The 20,356-nt window shown below is 34.5% G+C and overlaps 1 protein-coding gene across 7 annotated transcripts in view; it reads right to left on the bottom strand.

The window, feature by feature from the left end:
• LOC139355863 (disintegrin and metalloproteinase domain-containing protein 18-like) overlaps nucleotides 1-20,356 on the bottom strand; it is a 47,216-nt gene that overhangs the window by 11,394 nt on the left and 15,466 nt on the right. For 4 of the 7 annotated variants that reach the window (XR_011607076.1, XR_011607077.1, XR_011607074.1 and 1 more), the window contains exons 3-4: nucleotides 17,575-17,711; nucleotides 11,392-11,482 (exon numbers count right to left, since the gene is read on the bottom strand). Coding sequence is in view for 1 of the 7 variants with exons in the window: in XM_071068355.1 (XP_070924456.1) it covers nucleotides 17,575-17,711 (137 nt within the window). In the remaining 6 variants the exon portion in view is untranslated. Of the gene's footprint in view, nucleotides 1-6,004; nucleotides 6,182-10,935; nucleotides 11,123-11,391; nucleotides 11,483-17,574; nucleotides 17,712-20,356 lie in introns of those variants that run through there. The other 3 variants (XR_011607078.1, XR_011607079.1, XM_071068355.1) reach the window with 3 other exon arrangements.

The raw sequence follows: 20,356 nt of genomic DNA on the forward strand, positions 1-20,356 counted from the left end.
GAAGTGAGCCAACACACCTGGGTTTGTCTCTTGTATTTTTAAATAAAAGTAGATAACATTCTTGATACAAGTGAAATGGCTTATACTAGAAAGGCATAGAAATTATGAAGCTAGAAACTGCTGGGATTGAAGTAAAAACGTATTCTGAATTGTGATAGGTTTAAGTAAAATAGCTGCAATCAGAGAAAGCTTTTATGAAAAGAAACAAGCAAACAAAAACAAAGGGCAAACGTGCTTTCGGATACATATACCAAAATTTATATGAAAGACTAAAAAATATTTTAAACATGATGTAGTGAATGAAAAAGAAAATGATCACTTCCATAGTTACCTGTATCCCTAGGTATTTTATTCTTTTTGTGGCAACTGTGAATGCGAGTTCACTTCTGATTTGACCCTCAGCTTGACTGTTGTTGTTGTTGTATAGGAATGTTGGTAATTTTTCCTACTGATTTTGTATCCTGAGACTTTGCTGAAGTTGTTTATTATTTTAAGAAGCTTTTGGGCTGAGACTATGGGGTTTTCTAGATATAGGATCATGTCCTCTGCAAAAAAGGGTAATTTGGCCGGGCGCCGTGACTCAAGCCTGTAATCCCAGCACTTTGGGAGGCCGAGACGGGCGGATCACGAGGTCAGGAGATCGAGACCATCCTGGCTAACCCGGTGAAACTCCGTCTCTACTAAAAAATACAAAAAAACAGCGGGGCGAGGTGGCGGGTGCCTGTAGTCCCAGCTACTGGGGAGGCTGAAGCAGGAGAATGGCGTAAACCCGGGAGGCGGAGCTTGCAGTGAGCTGAGATCCGGCCACTGCACTCCAGCCTGGGCGACAGAGCGAGACTCTGTCTCAAAAAAAAAAAAAAAAAAAAAAAAAAAAACCAAACGGGGGATAATTTGACTCTGAGTCTTCCTATTTGAATGCTCTTTACTTCATTCTCTTGCCTGAATGCACTGGAAAGAATCTTTTTTTTAATTATACATTGTGTCACAATTTATATAAAATGTGGATCAGAAATGACCATTTTTGATGAACTTTCATATAACAGAGATACACAAAATTTACAGACATTAGTAATACACATTCTGCAAGTGGAAATTAAGATTATAATGGAACTTTTTTATTATTATTATTATACTTTAAGTTCTAGGGTACATGTGCACAATGTACAGGTTTGTTACATATGTATACATGTGCCATGTTGGTGTGCTGCACCCGTTAACTCATCATTTACATTAGGTGTATCTCCTAATGCTATCCCTCCCCACTACCCCCACCCGACGACAGGTCCTGGTGTGTGATGTTCCCCACCCTGTGTCCAAGTGCTCTCATTGTTCAATTCCACCTATGAGTGAGAACATGCAGTGTTTGGTATTTTGTCCTTGCGATAGTTTGCTGAGAATGATGGTTTCCAGCAGCATCCATGTCCCTACAAAGGACATGAACTCATCCATCTTTATCGCTGCATAGTATTCCATGGTGTATATGTGCCACATTTTCTTAATCCAGTCTATCATTGATGGACATTTGGGTTGGTTCCAAGTCTTTGCTATTGTGAATAGTGCCACAATAAACATACGTGTGCATGTGTCTTTGTAGCAGCGTGATTTATAATCCTTTGGGTACATACCCAGTAATGGGATGGCTGGGTCGAATGGTATTTCTACTTCTAGATCCTTGAGGAATCGCCACACTGTCTTCCACAATGGTTGAACTAGTTTACAATCCCACCAACAGTGTAAAAGTGTTCCTATTTCTCCACACCCTCTCCAGCACTTGTTGTTTCCTGACTCTTTGATGATCACCATTCTAACTGGTGTGAGACGATATCTCATTGCCATTTTGATTTGCATTTCTCTGATGGCCAGTGATGATGAGCATTTTTTCATGTCTGTTGGCTGCATAAATGTCTTCTTTTGAGAAGTGTCTGTCCATATCTTTTGCCCACTTTTTGATGGGGTTGTTTGTTTTTTTCTTGTAAATTTGTTTGGGTTCTTTGTAGATTCTGGAGTAGATTGCAAAACTTTTTTCCCACTCTGTAGGTTGCCTGTTCACTCTGGCGGTAGTTTCTTTTGCTGTGCAGAAGCTATTTAGTTTAATTAGATCCCATTTGTCAATTTTGGCTTTTGTTGCCATTGCTTTTGTGTTTTAGACATGAAGTCTTTGCCCATGCCTATGTCCTGAATGGTATTGCCTAGGTTTTCTTCTACGGTTTTTATGGTTTTAGCTCTAACATTTAAGTCCCTAATCCATCTTGAATTAATTTTTGTATAAGGTGTAAGGAAGGGATCCAGTTTCAGCTTTCTACTTATGGCTAGCCAGTTTTCCCAGCACCATTTATTACATAGGGAATCCTTTCCCCATTTCTTGTTTTTGTCAGCTTTGTCAAAGATCAGATGGTTGTAGATGTGTGGTATTATTTCTGAGGGCTCTGTTCTGTTCCATTGGTCTACATCTCTGTTTTGGTACTAGTACCATGCTGTTGTGGTTACTGTAGCCCTGTAGTATAGTTTGAAGTCAGGTAGTGTGATGCCTCCAGCTTTGTTCTTTTGGCTCAGGATTGTCTTGGCAATTCAGGCTCTTTTTTGATTGCATATGAACTTTAAAGTAGTTTTTTCCAGTTCTGTGAAGAAAGTCATTGGTAGCTTAATGGGAATGGCATTGAATCTATAAATTGCCTTGGGCATTATGGACATTTTCACGGTATTGATTCTTCCTATCCATGAGCATGGCATGTTCTTCCATTTGTTTGTGTCCTCTTTTATTTCATTGAGCAATGGTTTTAGTTCTCCTTGAAGAGGTCCTTCACATCCCTTGTAAGTTGGATTCCTAGGTATTTTATTTTCTTTGAAGCAATTGTGAATGGGAGTTCACTTATGATTTGGCTCTCTGTTTGTCTGTTACTATTGTATAAGAATGCTTGTGATTTTTGCACACTGAGAACTTTCAATATTACATTGAATGTGAGTGATAAGGGAGGGCATCCTTGTCTTGTGACAGTTTTCAAGGGAATAATTCCAGATTTTTCCCATTTAGTATGATGTTGGTTGTGTGTTTGTTACAGATGGCTCTTATTATTATGAGGTATGTTCCTTCAATACCTAGTTTATTGAGTGTTTTTAACATGAATGGATGTTGAATTTTATCAAAAGTGTTTTTTGCATCTATTGAGATAATCATGTGTTTTTGTTTTTAGCTCTGTTTATGTGATGAATCACATTTATTGATTCGTGTATGTTGAACCAGCCTTGCATCCAGACATAAAGCCTAGATGATCATGGTGGATAAGTTTTTTGATGTATTGCTGGATTCAGTTTGCCAGTATTTTCTTGAGGATTTTTTCACTGATGAACATCAAGGAATCACAATTGTCAAGGAATACAATACCTAAGGAATACAATACCTAGGAATATACCTAGGGAGATGAAAGATCTCTACAAGGAGAATTACAAACCACTGCTCGAATAAATCAGAGATGATACAAACAAATGGAAAAACATTCCATGCTCATGAATTGGAAGAATCAATATTGTGAAAATGGCGATACTGCCCAAAGCAATTTCCAAATTCATTGTTATTCCTATTAAACTACCATTGAGACTCTTCACAGAACCCTAAAATAAAACTATTTTAAAATTTGTATGAAACCAAAAAAGAGCCCAACTATCCAAGGCAATCCTAAGCAAAAAGAACAAAGCTGGAGGCATCACACTACCTGAATTCAAACTATACCACAGAGCTACAGTAAGCAAAACAGCATGGTACTGGTACAAAAACAGACACATAGACCAAGGGACAGCATAGAGAACTCAGAAATAAGACTGCACACATACAACTACACACCATGGAATACTATGAAGCCATAAAAAAAAAAAAAAAAAAAAAAAAAAAAACTATGCCATCTCCTTTGTGGGAACAAACACCACATGTTCTCACTTATAAGTGGGAGCTAAATGATGAGAACACATGGACACATAGAGGGGAAAAATACACAGTGGGGCCTATCAAAGAGTGGAGGGTTGGAGGAGGGAGAGGATCAGGAAAAAATAATTAATGTGTACTAGGCTTAATACCTGGGGGATGAAATAGTCTATGTTAACAAACCCTGAAGACACAAGTTTACATATGTTAACAAACCTGCACATGCACCCCTGAACTTAAAAGGTGAAAAAAAAAAATCAGTGGCAGAATTGGGAACACAGAAATAGGCTTATGAAAAAATTAAGTAAAAAAGTAAATTAAAATTAAATAATCAACAATAAGAAAAGAAACTCTAAGTAATAGGATGTATTAGTAATTTAGGAGGAAATTCTGATCCAAGACATGCAGATAGGCCCCTTTTTTCTTATTTACTATATAAATATGAAATACCTGTATGACAGAAGACACTGGCCCCAAAGTGCAAGCCAAATGCATTCTGAAGAACCCAATTATCAGTTATCAAATAAATTCAAATTAACAATTGATTTAGCACATTTAGAATGTATTTAATACACTGATAAATTAGTCTGGCCAGAATGTATTGAAGTATATATTTCTGTATATGATAGGTCTCAAAAAAAAAAAAAGTCATGATATTTCTTGAATATAATAATACTTATGAATATTTAAGTGGTGCACATATTTGGATTATCACATAACTAAAATGTTAAAGTAACCAACAACAACAAAAATTTTAAATGCAAAGTCAAGAGTTGAGCAACTGTATTTTGTACAAGAATTATATCCATAAGATATAAACACAACACATAAATTTGGATTTGATGACTTCTGTCCATTGTAGTAATAGAACCTGAAGTCGTATCAAAATGATATGTTATTACTTTGTAACTTTATAGAAAAATTAAGTAATTAAGTAAATTAAAATTAAATACTTTATAAAATATTAAATATATTTATAAAATATTGAATATCATATTTACTTATAGATACTTTGTAAAATATTGAATATCATATTTACTTATAGTCCTGTGTGTAAGAATAAGTAAAAGAAAGGCAGTTAATGTTATTTTTTAAATTCATTGACAAGCTTATCAGTTTGAAAACCTCTCTGTTGATTATCTCATCAATATGCCCCAAGCATATTCCTTTTCAGTTATCAAATGATTATACTTACATTTTTTTATCTCTCCTAGCTCATATACATGAGCTAGAATCAGTCTGATAAACTCTTCTCCTGTTTTATAAGTAACAAATTCAAAGGCACTTTGTATCACAACCAATATTAAGCAAATTTGCCTAGTTGGAAATGCCTATTTACATGTAGTATACTCTTGACTTAATATATTACTATGTTAAATCTATGAGTGTTTTATTTATAACCTCTATTCCAATTAATAAGAAAGATATATGTATATTGATATCGACAAATAAGAAATAAAGAAGAACTGTCTAAAGTCATATAGGTATAGATGTAGATGTGGAAATATGTTAAACAAAATGCATTTATCTTCTTATATAGGTATGGATAGAGGTAAATATAAATATATGTTAAATTTAATTTTTACAAAGGACCCACATTTCATGAAGGTGAGGTAAAGAAGTCTCTACTTTCTTATATCTCTGAAATCAATTGAACAAGTTGAACAGCAAATGAAAACAAAGCGCATCTTTGATGAATTTTTTAAATAGCCAGAAAATAACTCCAATTTGAATTGACAGAGCTGGCGAACACAAAAGCCCTCTTTTTCCAATAAAAGAGAATAAAGGATAATCAAAAAGAGGCAAAAGAAAGCAGAGAGATGTAAGAACCTCCTGGAATACCGAAATAAAAAGGAAGATCAACAATGGATAAAATGAAGTGGAAAAGCAACCATATCAAAGAAAATGGCAAAGAGGAGCCTCATTGATTAACCTGGCAATGCTTTCAAGAGCTACAGCCTCAAGATTATAAGGAAAACTGAGGGAGAAGAGCTGAAAGGACAGGAAGGGGAGGGATGGCTAAGGTGTGGACTTACCCACAGAAGTCTGTCCACGAAACCTACTTTGCTCTCAACATCGACTACTCACTTCTGAATGCAGTTCACACAGCACTTTTATCCCAAAGATTTAGAAGGGTATTTTGTTTCCCAAAGCAACTAGACTGATAAGACTACAGAATTCGGGCTTCTAGAATGTTCTGTCCTCTGGAATAAGCGCTACCCATTTAAACCAGTGGTTAGTATAGTATCATGTTTAGTGATCATGGCCTAAAATCAGCTTCCAAGACGAAGGCTGTCATTTGATAAACCCTAGTCACATAGAGAAAGCACGCAATTAGATTTTCAATATCTCTAATCATCAGAGAAATGCAAGTTGCAACCACATGAGACATCACATCAAACCTGTTAGATTAGCTATTATCAAAAGTATTAAAAATAACAAGTGTTAGTTAGGAGGTGGAGAAAAGGGGATGCTTATACATCGTTGGTGGCATTGTAAATTGATACAGCGATTTTGGAAAATCAGTACAGCGATTCCTCAAAAAACTAGAACTATCATATGATCCAGCAATCCCTCTGCTGTGTATTTATCTAAGCAAAATAAAATTAGTATGCTAAAGAGATATCTGACTCCCATGTTTATTGTAGTATTATTCACAATAGACAAGGTATGCAAACAACCTAAGTGTCCATCAACAGATGCATATATATTTTTTAATGTGATGTGTGTGTGTGTGTGTGTGTGTGTATACACATACAATGAAATACTATTCAGACTTAAAAATAACAGGAAATTCATTTTCAACAACACTGGCGAGCCTATATGACATTAAGTAAAATAGGCACAGAGAGAAAAATGTAATCTCACTCACATGTGCAATCTAAACATGTTAAACTCATGCAATAGAGACTAGAATGGTGGTTACAAGGAGTTAGGGAAGGAGTAAACAAAGAAAAGAAAAACATGTCAGTGAGTAAAAGCTAATTATGAGTTTGGATCTTTTATTGCACAGCAAGGTGAGTATACTTAATTATAATATATTGTATATTTTGAAATACCTGAAAGGGGATTAAAATGTTCTCACAGTAAGGAAATTATAAATATTTGAAGTAATGAATATGATAATTATTAGACTCATTTGTTTGTTTCACAGTATATACTGTTTCAAAACATCATATTGTATACCATGCAAATACACAATTGTCATTTGTCAATTAAAAAGAAAATAAAACAGTAAAAAAAAGTATAGGAGTATAAAGGTGTAACTCAGGATCAGCCCATTGGAAGAGACGTGTTGGGCAAGGTATTTGATGGGGACGAAGTGGTACAGGCAGAGCTTCCATGCCCCTCTCCTGGCACGTCACCCTCCCAGCAAGTCATTGTGTTCACTAACCCAGAAGCTGTCTCTGAATCTTTGTTGAGAAGTTTATTCGTTTGCTTGTTTTTAGACATAGGGCCTCCCTATGCTGCCCAGGCTGGAGTGCAGTTGAGTATTCACAGGCACAATTCAAGCGCACTGGAGCTTCCCTCGAACCCCAGTGCTGAAGCAGTCCTCTTGCCTCAGCCTCTCAAGTAGCCAGGACTACAGGCATGAGCTACAGGCATGAGCTACAGGCATGAGCTACAGGCATGAGAGTCTATATGGAGCTCAACCACCAGCTTCACCTCGTCCCTTTCCAAAGGTCATTGGGTAGGACTGAGAGTGTCAACCATCTAATTACTTGGTCCTTCTGGTGACCAGCCCCATCCTGAGGCTATCTAGGGGCCCTACGCTAAGTTACTACATTAGCATAAACTCAGATATTGATTGAAAAGGGCTTATTATGAATAACAAATGACAATCCTGTCACTCAGGAAATTCTGATAGTTTTAGGTGCTCTGCGCCAGGAACCAGGGACAAAGACCAAATGTCTTCTGAAGTATAGCACATATACACATCATTTGTGTGCTTTTTCTTTAATTAATTGATGATTAAATTAGCTGTGAATTATATATTTACCCTGTCATATTTATAGTAAACATTTTTGTCAGTTTATTTTATCAGTTTTGTCATCCTTTGAAAGGATGACATATTCCTTTATAATGTAGCCAGCACAAGAATGTATCTTTGTCATTACTTCATTATTTTTATGTGGTAACAACTTTTCCCATTCTGAGATAATTTTACTATTAATTTCCATTTTCCTCATTTTTCTTTTGTTAAAACATTGGATCTATATAAAAATTATGTAAAATGTGTGATAAGTTTGTACTTTTTCATCAGTCAACTAATTTTTCAACGGCACTGGTTCAAAAATCCTTCATCTATTATGTCTTTCGAAAGTAAGTAAAACTTAAATTCTATGTTTTACTGTTATGGGAGAGCCAAAATTTTAATAGGTATGTCATAATTTTGGAGAACGAATTCAGAGAGCAGGTTGATAAGCAAATAAATATTTTACTTTCATTATAACTAAACAAGTTCTTGTCAATTACTAAATATTTGGGGGTTTTTTCTCTATTTCTTTACTGTTCTAATTATTCAGATTTTCTGATCTTTTTTGGAATGTTGTTTGATTTTATTTTTTGTTCTAGGTTTAGGCATATTATTTGAGATAAGATTCTTGCCTCACAGAGAGGCTTAGTTCTCAAATATGAGAAAAATTTAAATATCTATGGCAAAATTCAAAATAAAAAATGACAGGTAAGTAAAGGCCTTTGACAAAATTCAACAGCCCTTCATGATAAAAATTCTCAATAAATTCGGTATTGATGGAACATATCTCAAAATAGTAACAGCTATTTATGACAAATTCACAGCCAATATCATATTGAATGGGCAAAAACTGGAAGCATTCCCCTTGAAAACTGGCACAAGACACGGATGCCCTCTCTCACTACTCTTATTCAACATAGTGTTGGAAGTTCGGCCAGGGCAATCAGGCAAGAGAAAGAAATAAAGGGTATTCAATTAGGAAAAGAGGAAGTCAAATTGTCCCTGTTTGCAGATGACATGATTGTATATTTAGAAAACACCAATGTCTTAGCCCCAAATCTCCTTAAGCTGATAAGTAACTTCAGCAAAGTCTCAGAATACAAAATCAATGTGCAAAAGTCACTAGCATACTTATACACCAATAACAGACAAACAGAGAGCCACATCATGAATGAACTCCCAAATACCTAGGAATCCAACTTACAAGGGATGTGAAGCACCTCTTCAAGGAGAATTACAAACCACTGCTCAATGAAATAAAAGAGGACACAAACAAATGGAAGAACATTCCATGCTCATGGTTAGGAAGAATCAATATCATGAAAATGGCCATACTGCCCAAGGCAATTTATGGATTCAGTGACATCCCCATCAAGTTACCAATGACTTTCTTCACAGAATTGGAAAAAACTACTTTAAAGTTCATATGGAATCAAAAAAGAGCCCGCATTGCCAAGACAATCCTAGGCCAAAAGAACAAAGCTGGAGGCATCACGCTATCTGACTTCAAACTATACTACAGGGCTACAGTAACCACAACAGCATGGTACTAGTACCAAAACAGAGATATAGACCAATGGAACAGAACAGAGCTCTCAGAAATAATACCACACATCTACAACCATCTGATCTTTGACAAAGCTGACAAAAACAAGAAATGGGGAAAGGATTCCCTGTGTAATAAATGGTGCTGGGAAAACTGGCTAGCCATAAGTAGAAAGCTGAAACTGGATCCCTTCCTTACACCTTATACAAAAATTAATTCAAGATGGATTAGGGACTTAAATGTTAGAGCTAAAACCATAAAAACCGTAGAAGAAAACCTAGGCAATACCATTCAGGACATAGGCATGGGCAAGGACTTCATGTCTAAAACACCAAAAGCAATGGCAACAAAAGCCAAAATTGACAAATGGGATCTAATTAAACTAAATAGCTTCTGCACAGCAAAAGAAACTACCGCCAGAGTGAACAGGCAACCTACAGAGTGGGAAAAAAGTTTTGCAATCTACTCATCTGGACTAATATCCAGAATCTACAAAGAAACCAAACAAATTTACAAGAAAAAAACAAACAACCCCATCAAAAAGTGGGCAAAAGATATGAACAGGCACTTCTCAAAAGAAGACATTTATGCAGCCAACAGACATGAAAAAATGCTCATCATCACTGGCCATCAGAGAAATGCAAATCAAAACGACAATGAGATACCGTCTCACACCAGTTAGAATGGTGATCATTAAAACGTCAGGAAACAACAAGTGCTGGAGAGGGTGTGGAGAAATAGGAACACTTTTGCACTGTTGGTGGGACTGTAAACTAGTTCAACCATTGTGGAAGACAGTGTGGCCATTCCTCAAGGATCTAGAAGTAGAAATACCATTCGACCCAGCCATCCCATTACTGGGTATGTACCCAAAGGATTATAAATCACGCTGCTATAAAGACACATGCACACGTATGTTTATTGTGGCACTATTCACAATAGCAAAGACTTGGAACCAATCCAAATGTCCATCAATGGTAGACTAGAGTAAGAAAATGTGGCACATATACACCATGGAACACTATGCAGCCATAAAAAAAGGATAGGTGGGAATTGAACAATGAGAACACTTGGACACAGGAAGGGAAAATCACACACCAGGGCCTGTTGTGGGGTAGGGATAGTGGGGAGGGATAGCATTAGGAGATATACCCAATGTAAATGATGAGTTAATGGGTGCAGCACATCAACATGGCACATGTATACACATGTAACAAACCTGCACATAGTGCACATGTACCCTAAAACTTAAAGTATAATAAAAAAGAAAAAAAAAACAACTACAATTAACAATAGAACATATCTACCTTAAAAAAAAAATGACAGGTAGTAAAGTAAGAGTTCCTTTGACCAACAAGAATTCTGAAGTTGAATCTCAAGATCACGCAGTAATAAAAATTTATAACAGTAATACAACAGTAAAGATGACTATCTCTCTCACACTGTTATGCATATGCACACACACACCATATAGTGTCAAGTAAAATTTTTATTTACCTTTTCTGGACCACATAAGGTACCATTTTTTACATAGGAATTATCCTTTTTGCTACCACTTGAATTTTGTAAAAATGCAGACACACATATACGGTTTCCAAGGTAAGAATATTGAACATTATAATCTTTATGTGATATTAAGTCTGCACTTTTCCAGTGACAAACTAGCCTTGCACAAAGGACATGTCTGGGAATATAAGGCAGAAAAAATTAACCATTTTTCACTTAGGGACAAAATATACTAGGTAAATAATAGCTCAAAATATAATGATAATTCAAAATGTTACTAGGATTACACCACCAAATATATTCAGAACCTATACCATTTTATAAACTGCAAAATATAAACTCAACTGTATATGCTAGTTTCATCTCTCATTTGTATTAAGTGACCTTCTGAAATATACACACACACATACCAACATTAGAAAAATGTATACATTTAAAAATACGTACTCAAAATTACAGGAACTAGTTTTACAGTTTTCAAAATCGTCAGCATGTAAATTCACTTCTTGTGAACACAGGTAAGGAGCACCCTGAGCAACTGAAAACATAAATAAAGAAGTTCCAATTATTCATTTAAAAAAAATAATTAAAAGTTAAAATGTAGTAAATTAATATAGAGATATCTAGATAGCAATAATGCCCATTCAGTGTCATCCACCACAACTTTTTGATGTAAGTACTGTCTACACAAAGGAGAAACACCTGCTAAAAACTACCCACTTGGGAATAAAGAGTAAAAGTGTTATTTTAGTGCAGATATAATTGAGAGATCAGTCATTTTCTCTCTTTTCTACTATTCTAATAGTGTTCTCCCTTTCTACCTGTCATCTGATATTTGACTAATGCTCTATTTTTTTTGTCCTGTGATTATTAAGTCTATTTTACCTCTTGATATAGTTCAAAGTTACTTTAAATTGCAATTTTATTTTTAAATTTGGATTTAGAAAAACAAAACTCTTTTACATGGTTATAGAATGGATTATTGACTTCAGAATAACTACAGTTTAAAAATGAACAATTACACGCACTGTCCATCCCTATCTTGGCATATTCCTCTAAGACAATAGGCAGTCTTATTGCATAGTTCATAATCAGCAGATTTCACATCAGGTACACAAAACTCAGATGTTTCATTGCAATATTCTGTAAAATCGCACAGATCTATGCTTTTCCTGCAAACATGTCCTCTTTTATGTATCTGTGACACAAATGGAAGCAAAATGTGTGTGTATATTACTGTGTATATATGTGTGTGTGTATATATGTGTATATATGTGTGTATATATGTGTATATATATCTGTATATATGTATATATGTGTGTATATATGTATATATATGTATATATACACACACATATATGAAGGGGTTAATAAAAAATGTCAAAAATTTCAAAAGGTACATTGTATTAGCATCTATCATTTCTATCATTTAACAACTTAGTGTTAAATTATGGATTTACTAAAAATTTATAGTGAAATAAATTGGAAAGGACCCAAATATCCATCTATTGATGAAGGGATAAATATATTGTAAATGTACATACAATAACATACTTTCAATCATAAAAAGAAATGGAGTATGGACACATATTACAAGGAGTATGGACACATACTGCAAAAACACTACGCTAAGTGAAGAAAGTCAGAGGCAAAAGGTCAAGTATTGCACAATTCTACTTACATGAAATATCCAGAATAGGGGACTCCATTGAGACAACACAGAGGGGCGGTTTCCAGGGTCTGAGGGGAAGGAAGAATGTGAGCAATTGCTCAATGGGTCAGGGGTTTCCTTTTGTGTTGACGAACATGTTTTGGAAGTAGATAGAGGTACAACATTGTGTGTGTACTAAACGACGCTGATTTGGCCACTTTAAAATGGTCAATTGTATGATTTGTGAGTTTCACCCCAATTTTTAAACAATTTTTAGGCCGGGCGTGGTGGCTCACGCCTGTAATCCCAGCACTTTGGGAGGCCGAGGTGGGCGGATCACAAGGTCAGGAGATCGAGACCATGGTGAAACCCCGTCTCTACTAAAAATAGAAAAAATTAGCCGGGCGCAGGGGCAGGCGCCTGTAGTCCCAGCTACTCGGGAGGCTGAGGCAGGAGAATGGCGTGAACCCGGGAGGCGGAGCTTGCAGTGAGCCGAGATTGCGCCACTGCACTCCAGCCTGGGCGACAGAGCAAGACTCCGTCTCAAAAAAAAAAAAAAAAAAAAAAAAAAAAAAAATTTTAGTGAAAACTCTCATAGTTAAAACGCATCCCATTTTCTTCAAAATATCCATTTTCTTCAAAATAACTAGAAAGTATTTATGCTTAATGAAAATAAAATGTCTGATAGACATCTTTTTCATTTTGCAGTTCAAGTAATTTTCTTTTCAGGATCTGTTCCACCTCCACTATAAGGGGGTTATAAATCGCATGAATCTGCTTCTGACACAGGGTGATAATCTGAACACTCATCCTCAGATACAATGACAGTACAGTGGTGGGAAATTCAGTTTCACAAGATTGTTCATGTTTTCCTCCACTACCAAGTATTGAAATGAATGTTGGAAAGGAGAAGCTTTCTCTACTCTTCTGAAATATTGCACACTGTGGACTAGGAAAGCAGAGAGGTAAAATGACCTATTGCTATCATATATGAAAGCTTGTTAGAATTGTCAGCCACAATGCAAAGACACCCAAGAGATGCATAGATCAAAAATCTTGTTACTGTTTGAAACAAAGATTCACTTAGCAGGAAGCTAGACCCATCTTCCACCTAATCTTCTGCAGTGTTTTCCTTGTTTGGCCATTCATCATCAAGATAAACTGACCAATACATTACTAATATTATCTAGTACCAATCATATTTTTTAGACATTATAAAGAGGAATATCTTAATAATGATTACAAACATGTTAATCACTGTTATGTGTTAGCAAAGCAGCTGTTTCAACAAAGCAGCTGTTTGTTTTTTATCTTTGAATTTAGGGTTGCGTCTATTAGCAAGCAGGAAATGTATTTTTAAAAATTGCATCAAATCTTTAAATTTAATACAAACTTTATTGAAAGTGGTCTGTTAGAGAGTATACAGAGAAAACAAAAACAGAAAGTTTTTTATACTGATGGCCAATAGTAAAAGAGAGCAATAAAAACTTGCTGTCTTATATTTTGGGTTACTCAGAAGCCTACTTGAATTTTTCTCCTGGTTAGGCTATAAATTTTCCAAACTTCGATGCTCTGCTTTTCTTTTAAATAAGTTTCAGCTTTAAGTCATTTCTCTTTTCTAGTGTATGAACATAGGCTGTTAGAAGCAGCCAAGCCAAACTTAAACACTGCTTCCTAGAAATTTCTTCTGCCAGATATTATAAATCTTCACTCTTTAATTCAACTTCCACAGATCCCTAAGACATGAACAGAATGCAGCCAAGCTCTTTGATAAGGCACAAAATTTGTGACCATTGACCCAGGTCCCAATAAGTTCCTCATTTCCATCTGAGACCATCTCAGCCTGGACTTCATTGTCCATATCACTATCAGCATTTTGGCCACAAGCATTTAAGCAGTCTCTGAATAAAGCTCCAAACTTTCCCTCATCTTCCTGTATTTTTTGTAGTCCTCCAAACTCTTCCAGCCTTTACTTGTTACTCAATTCCAAAGTCATGTCAACATTTTCAGGTATCTTTATAGCAATACCTCACTTCTGGTACCAATTTTCTGTATTTGGCCATCTTGAATTGCTATAAAGAAATATGTGAGACTGGGTAATTCATAAGAAAATAGGTTTAGTCGGCTCATGGTTCTGCAGGCAGTACAAGAAGCATAGCAGTATCTGTTTCTAGGGAGACTTCAGGATGCTTCCAGTTATGGCGGACGGCAAAGGGGAAGCAGTCCATGACATGGTGAAGAAGGAGCAAGAGAGCAAGGGGTGAGGTGCTACATGCTTTTAAATGACCAGATCTCATGAGAACACACTCCCTAGTGTTAGAACTGTACCAAGGAGGATAGTGCTAAACCATTCGTGAAAAATATGCCCCCATGATACAATTACCTCCCACAAGGCTCCACCTCCAACACTGGGGGATTACATTTCAATATGAGATGTGGGTTGGGACACAGGTGCAAGCTATGTCAATATTTTAATATATAGATCTTACATAGATTTGAATTATCCTACATAGGCACAACAGACCCTTCAAAATCAGGAAGTAATGGTGTGTTACAAACATTTATATACATCACAATATTGACATTTTGTAGCAAAATGATGCAGTTCAGAATCAAACATCACATGTAGTTCTCACATCTCCTTAGCTTACATTCGTAAGAGTTTTTTTGGATTGGTTTTCATGATTTTGATAAGTTTGATGATTACAGGCCAATTTTGGGGTAGAAATTACCCTAATTTAGGTTTATAATTATATATTCTTATGATTAGATTGAGGTTATGCATCTTCACAATATTATTATAGCGGTGTTGCTTTGTTTCATTGCAATACAAAAAGTTGTTAACAATCTCGATATATTATATTACTGAGAAAAGTCACTTTGATCAGTTGATTAAGGTGTCCATGCCAGTATTCCTGGAAAATTATTTTTTTTTCCTTTGTCTGTTGATAATTCCTTGGAGAGAAACCCTTTGGTTTTATGTAAACAATCCATTTCTAATTATATTTTAAATACATTAATATATTTATATCAGTTTGGAATCATGTTTTCATATTTTACTTAATGGGTTGTAATCCATTAGTACCATTATAATTTTTGACCTGCAAATTGTTCCAGGTTTGGCCAGTTGGAGCCCTTTCTAACTGGCCTTTGTGTTATCTCCATGATACTTTGTGAATCTCCTTATTTTTTATAGAAGGCATTCCAGGCTGATTTTTAATTTTCTCTGTCTGAGCCTTGGAATCAGTCATTTCTTCCAGATATTCATATTTCCTTTAGTGGAAAATAATATTGAAAAAGAGTGATCTGGATGAGACATTTGCTCATTTTTACCAGATTTTTTCTGCACAGAGACCAAGGCCATATCAGCATCTTAAGTAATGTTAATAGCTCTTTTCCTCTCACCCACAACTTGCAAAATCTCCACCAATTTTGGCTCCCATAATGCTATGAACTTACAAATAAACATTCTTCATGGGAACAAAATCTTTTTGAGGTTTTTATTAGTTCAAAATTTCTGAGTTCCCAGTCTGTATGATTTTTAGATTCCCATTGCGTTCCTTCTATTTCCTCCCACACCACTACTTATTAAATGCAGGTTTTATTTTGGCAGTTGATTGGCCCCACGTGCTGGTATTCTGTTTATTTCAGTTTTGGTGATCTTGCATATGCTTTTGTGTATGTGTCTGTGTGTCTCTATGTGTTTGTATGTATATACATATGTTTTTACAGTTTTTCCTTCTATTTCATAAGATAATTTGGAGACACAAAACTACCATCCTGATGTTTTTACCACTTGGCTCCCAACCCTTCCCTTATTTTTAAAACACATTCAACTCTAGGTAAAATTACAGTTTAACATGGTTGTTGTCCTAATATTTTCTTCCTTTCTGATCCTTCATATTACTGATTTTCCCTCAATTTTTCAGCCTGTAAATATAAGCAATTTTCAAAGCTTTCTCTTAAGATACCTCTTCTAACTTGATAACTTATTTCTAAAAGATCTGTCTATGGTTTTAATTGTTACCCATATACTGATGGCTTGCACATTTTATATCCCTTGTTCTCTGAGATCTGGAACTATATAACTCACTCTGCATTTGAGAACTCCAGGGGGATTACTTAAAATACCCCAAATAAAGTGTATATAAAATGTCATCAAGATTTACTCTCACTGTTCTCATTTCCTAAATTAATGACCTCTTAAAGTATTTGTTAATAAGTTATAATATATGAAAACTTATGGATAACTCTTGTGCATCTCCCTTTATCTAAATCATTATAAGCCACTATAGATTATTATGGAAATTACCATCTCCAAAATATTATTGTTTTTTCCTCTGATTTATTTTACATTGATTTTATAAGTTTTTTATTACGCATACTGAATAAATGGATTAAAACATGTGTGTGTGTGTGTCTGTGTGTGTGTGTGTGTTTAAAATGAAATTCAAACCCCTGTATCATGATTGCATGATCAGGTGCTTTCCTACATTTCTTATATTAACTCCTGGATGTCTTCCCCGACTCAAAGTTATTCAGCCTGATGGTACTTCACTTTATTTTCACTATGTCTAGAATATTTCTATTTATAGTGCCAGCCTTCCCACTTTTTTTAAAAAAAATTTACTTACTGCAATCTCCTTATTGCAGATCTATTAAGCTTTCCAAGATTCTTGCTAGACAATAACTTTTTTACTTGCTAAGCTTGAAAAGTTTTTCAACAACAATAATCTTCAATAAACCCAAATATGTGATCATCAACATCTGCTCTCTATGTATACTGTAACGCTGAAGGCAAAACTATTAAACATGGTTTCTACAAAATCCCATAGTCAAACTTGTAAAGTCTTAAATAAGCACATATATATTTAATAACATTCTTACTCAAGTTACAATGCAAGCAATCATACATCAAGGAACAATGCCTACATTTTCCAAGAGAAGACATATATTTGACTAAAAAAACAACACCTTACATTGCTTTGGAATTCATTATGTATGTAGTTCCTGGACAGTTACAGTTGTAGATGTCATCATATGTCAATCCCAGATTAATTCCAAGCAACTGTGTCATAACAACTGAAAATCCCTCTAAAGTTATTGTCTTTGAATACTAAACAAAGAAACAAAGAAAAACATAATGATTGACTAAGTTATTTCTTTACCTCATTGATCTTGTCAAGCAATTCTGGCCATACTACCATATGAAAATACAAATTTAAGAAACTGGTATACCTAAGCTAATTACTTTCTTAGAAATAAAAGACAAAAATTTTTGAGTAGTAGCAGTTTTAATCCAAATAGTATTGTCATAATAAAGTAAGATTAATGCCACAATATGTTTTATGACATTTTAAATTAAATTCTAATAAACTTCAAAAACGTTTTGAAAAGTAGAAGTATATTTTTATGACTATATTAATTTTCAAGTGAACACTTGGAAAATATACACAGATTTTGAAGGTTTGGATTGTCAATAAGTTTTGACTTCAGGAACAGTTTATGATAGTCGAATTTTTTTCTCTCTAAAAACATAGTAGTATATCTTGTGAGTAGCATTTATTTGGCCTAAAAAAGTAAAATGTTAGAGGGAACTATGTCAGTAAAACACAAATCCCCGGCAACCGATGGTTTTTCAATAGTTTTACCTTTTCTAAAATGTGACATAGTTGGAATAGTACAGTATGTAGTCTTTTCAGATGACTTTACTTAACAGTAGCATTTAAACGTCTGTCATATCTTTTTGTGACCTAATGGCCCACTTTTTAAATCACCAAATAATGCCCCATTATGTCTATGTAACTAACAGTATGTATTCATTTGCCTATTAAAGGGCTTATTGCTTACTTCCAATTTGTGGTAATTATTAATAAGGCTGCTATAAACATTCATGTGTATGTTTTTGTGTGGATATGATTTCAACTCATTTGGATATATATTTGCTGAGCTTGAAAAGTTTTTCAACAGCTCATGTGCATTAACATTCATGGCCATGTTTCTGTGTGAATTTGTTTTCAACTCATTTGGATATGTACCAAGGACAATTGTTGGATCATCCTGGAAGAGTAAGTTGAGAATTGTGGGAAACTGTCAAACTGTCCAAAGTGACTGTATCATTTTGCATTCCCATCAACAATACATTTGGTGTGGTTTGCATTTTGGATTGCAAACATGATGGCTCATAGCTACATTCTTGCCTTGTTCTTGATCTTAGTGATAAATCATTTTGTTTCTTACCATTAAACCTAATATTAGCTGTATTTTTCTAGATATTCTTTCTCAAATTGGGAAAGTTTTCTTATATTCTTAGTTTTCTAAAATGTTTTATCATAATTTGGCTTAAATTTGGTAAAAGTTTTTTTGCTTCTATTGATAAAATCATGTCTTTTCTTCTTTAACCTATTGACATGATGTGTTACATTAATTGATTTACAAATCATGAGCCAGCTTTACAACCTGGAAGAAATTGTATATATATATATAACAACAAGAAAATGGAAGTTATAAAAATAAACAACCAGGATTCCATGCTTAAACATTTAATAAATGAACTCAAACATTTATTAATAGGTTAAAGCACACTTGATCACGTAAAAGAATCAGTGAACTTGAAGACAGGTTATTTAAAATAAGTCATGGAAGCAAAAAAAATGAGAAAATGAAGATTGTCTGTCATCCTATGAAAACTTACCAATGGGTATTTCAAAAGAAAAAGAGAAAGAGAAAGAAAGGGAAACTTAATTTGAAGAAGAGGAAGAAAATGGACATCGATTTTCAAGAATAACAACTTTAGGAAAAGCTCAAAGAGGTATTCATGGAGACACATTATAATCAACCTGTCAAAAGTGAAAGGCAAAGAAAAACCATACAAGCAGCAAGAGAAAATTGACTAGCTACAAAGGATGGTAATAAGAGAGGAAGAAACAAAGGATCTACAATAAATCAGAAAACCATTCACAAAATGACATAAGTTCTTACCTGTCAATATTTGAAATATAAATGGATTAAATTTTTTAACAAAAGGCATAAAATGGGCAAACATATTATAAACCAGACCTCACTATATGCTGCTTACAGGAGACTTACTTCATTTATAATGGCACACACTGGCTGAAAGTGAAGGGATGGAAAAATATATCCCATGAAAATGGTAAACAAAAGAGAGCAGACATGGTCATATTTGTATCATTAAAACATAGATTTCAAGTCAAAAACTGTCACTAGAGACAAAGGATATAATTACATAATAAAAAGATCAATACCTCAAGAGGACATAATAATTATAAACATATAAACAGTTAACATTGAAACAACTGAAAGTATAAAGTAAGCATTAATGCACGTGAAGGGAGAGAGAAATAACAATACAATAATAGCAGGGGACAATTAAATATTCAATTTTTAAGAATGGATAGGACATTCAGGCAGAAAAGTAATGAAGAAATATTTTATTTGAACAGCACTTTAGAACAAATGGACCTAACCGACACATATAGAACATTCTGTCCAACAGTAGCAGAATACGCATTGTTTTCTAGCTCACATGGCACATTCTCCAGTATAGAACCATATGTTAGGTTACAAAACAAATTTTAATAAACATAAAAAGATTCCAATCATATCAAGTATTATCCTTATCCATAATAGTACAAAAGTACAGAGTGTCAAAAGTAGGAATCATTAAAAATACACAAATATGTGAAAATTAAATGAAAACTAATGAGACAAATAATAAATTAAAAGGAAAACTAATAATTA

The sequence above is a fragment of the Macaca nemestrina genome, chromosome 8 (genome assembly GCF_043159975.1).
Source record: "Macaca nemestrina isolate mMacNem1 chromosome 8, mMacNem.hap1, whole genome shotgun sequence".
Lineage (NCBI taxonomy): Eukaryota > Metazoa > Chordata > Mammalia > Primates > Cercopithecidae > Macaca > Macaca nemestrina.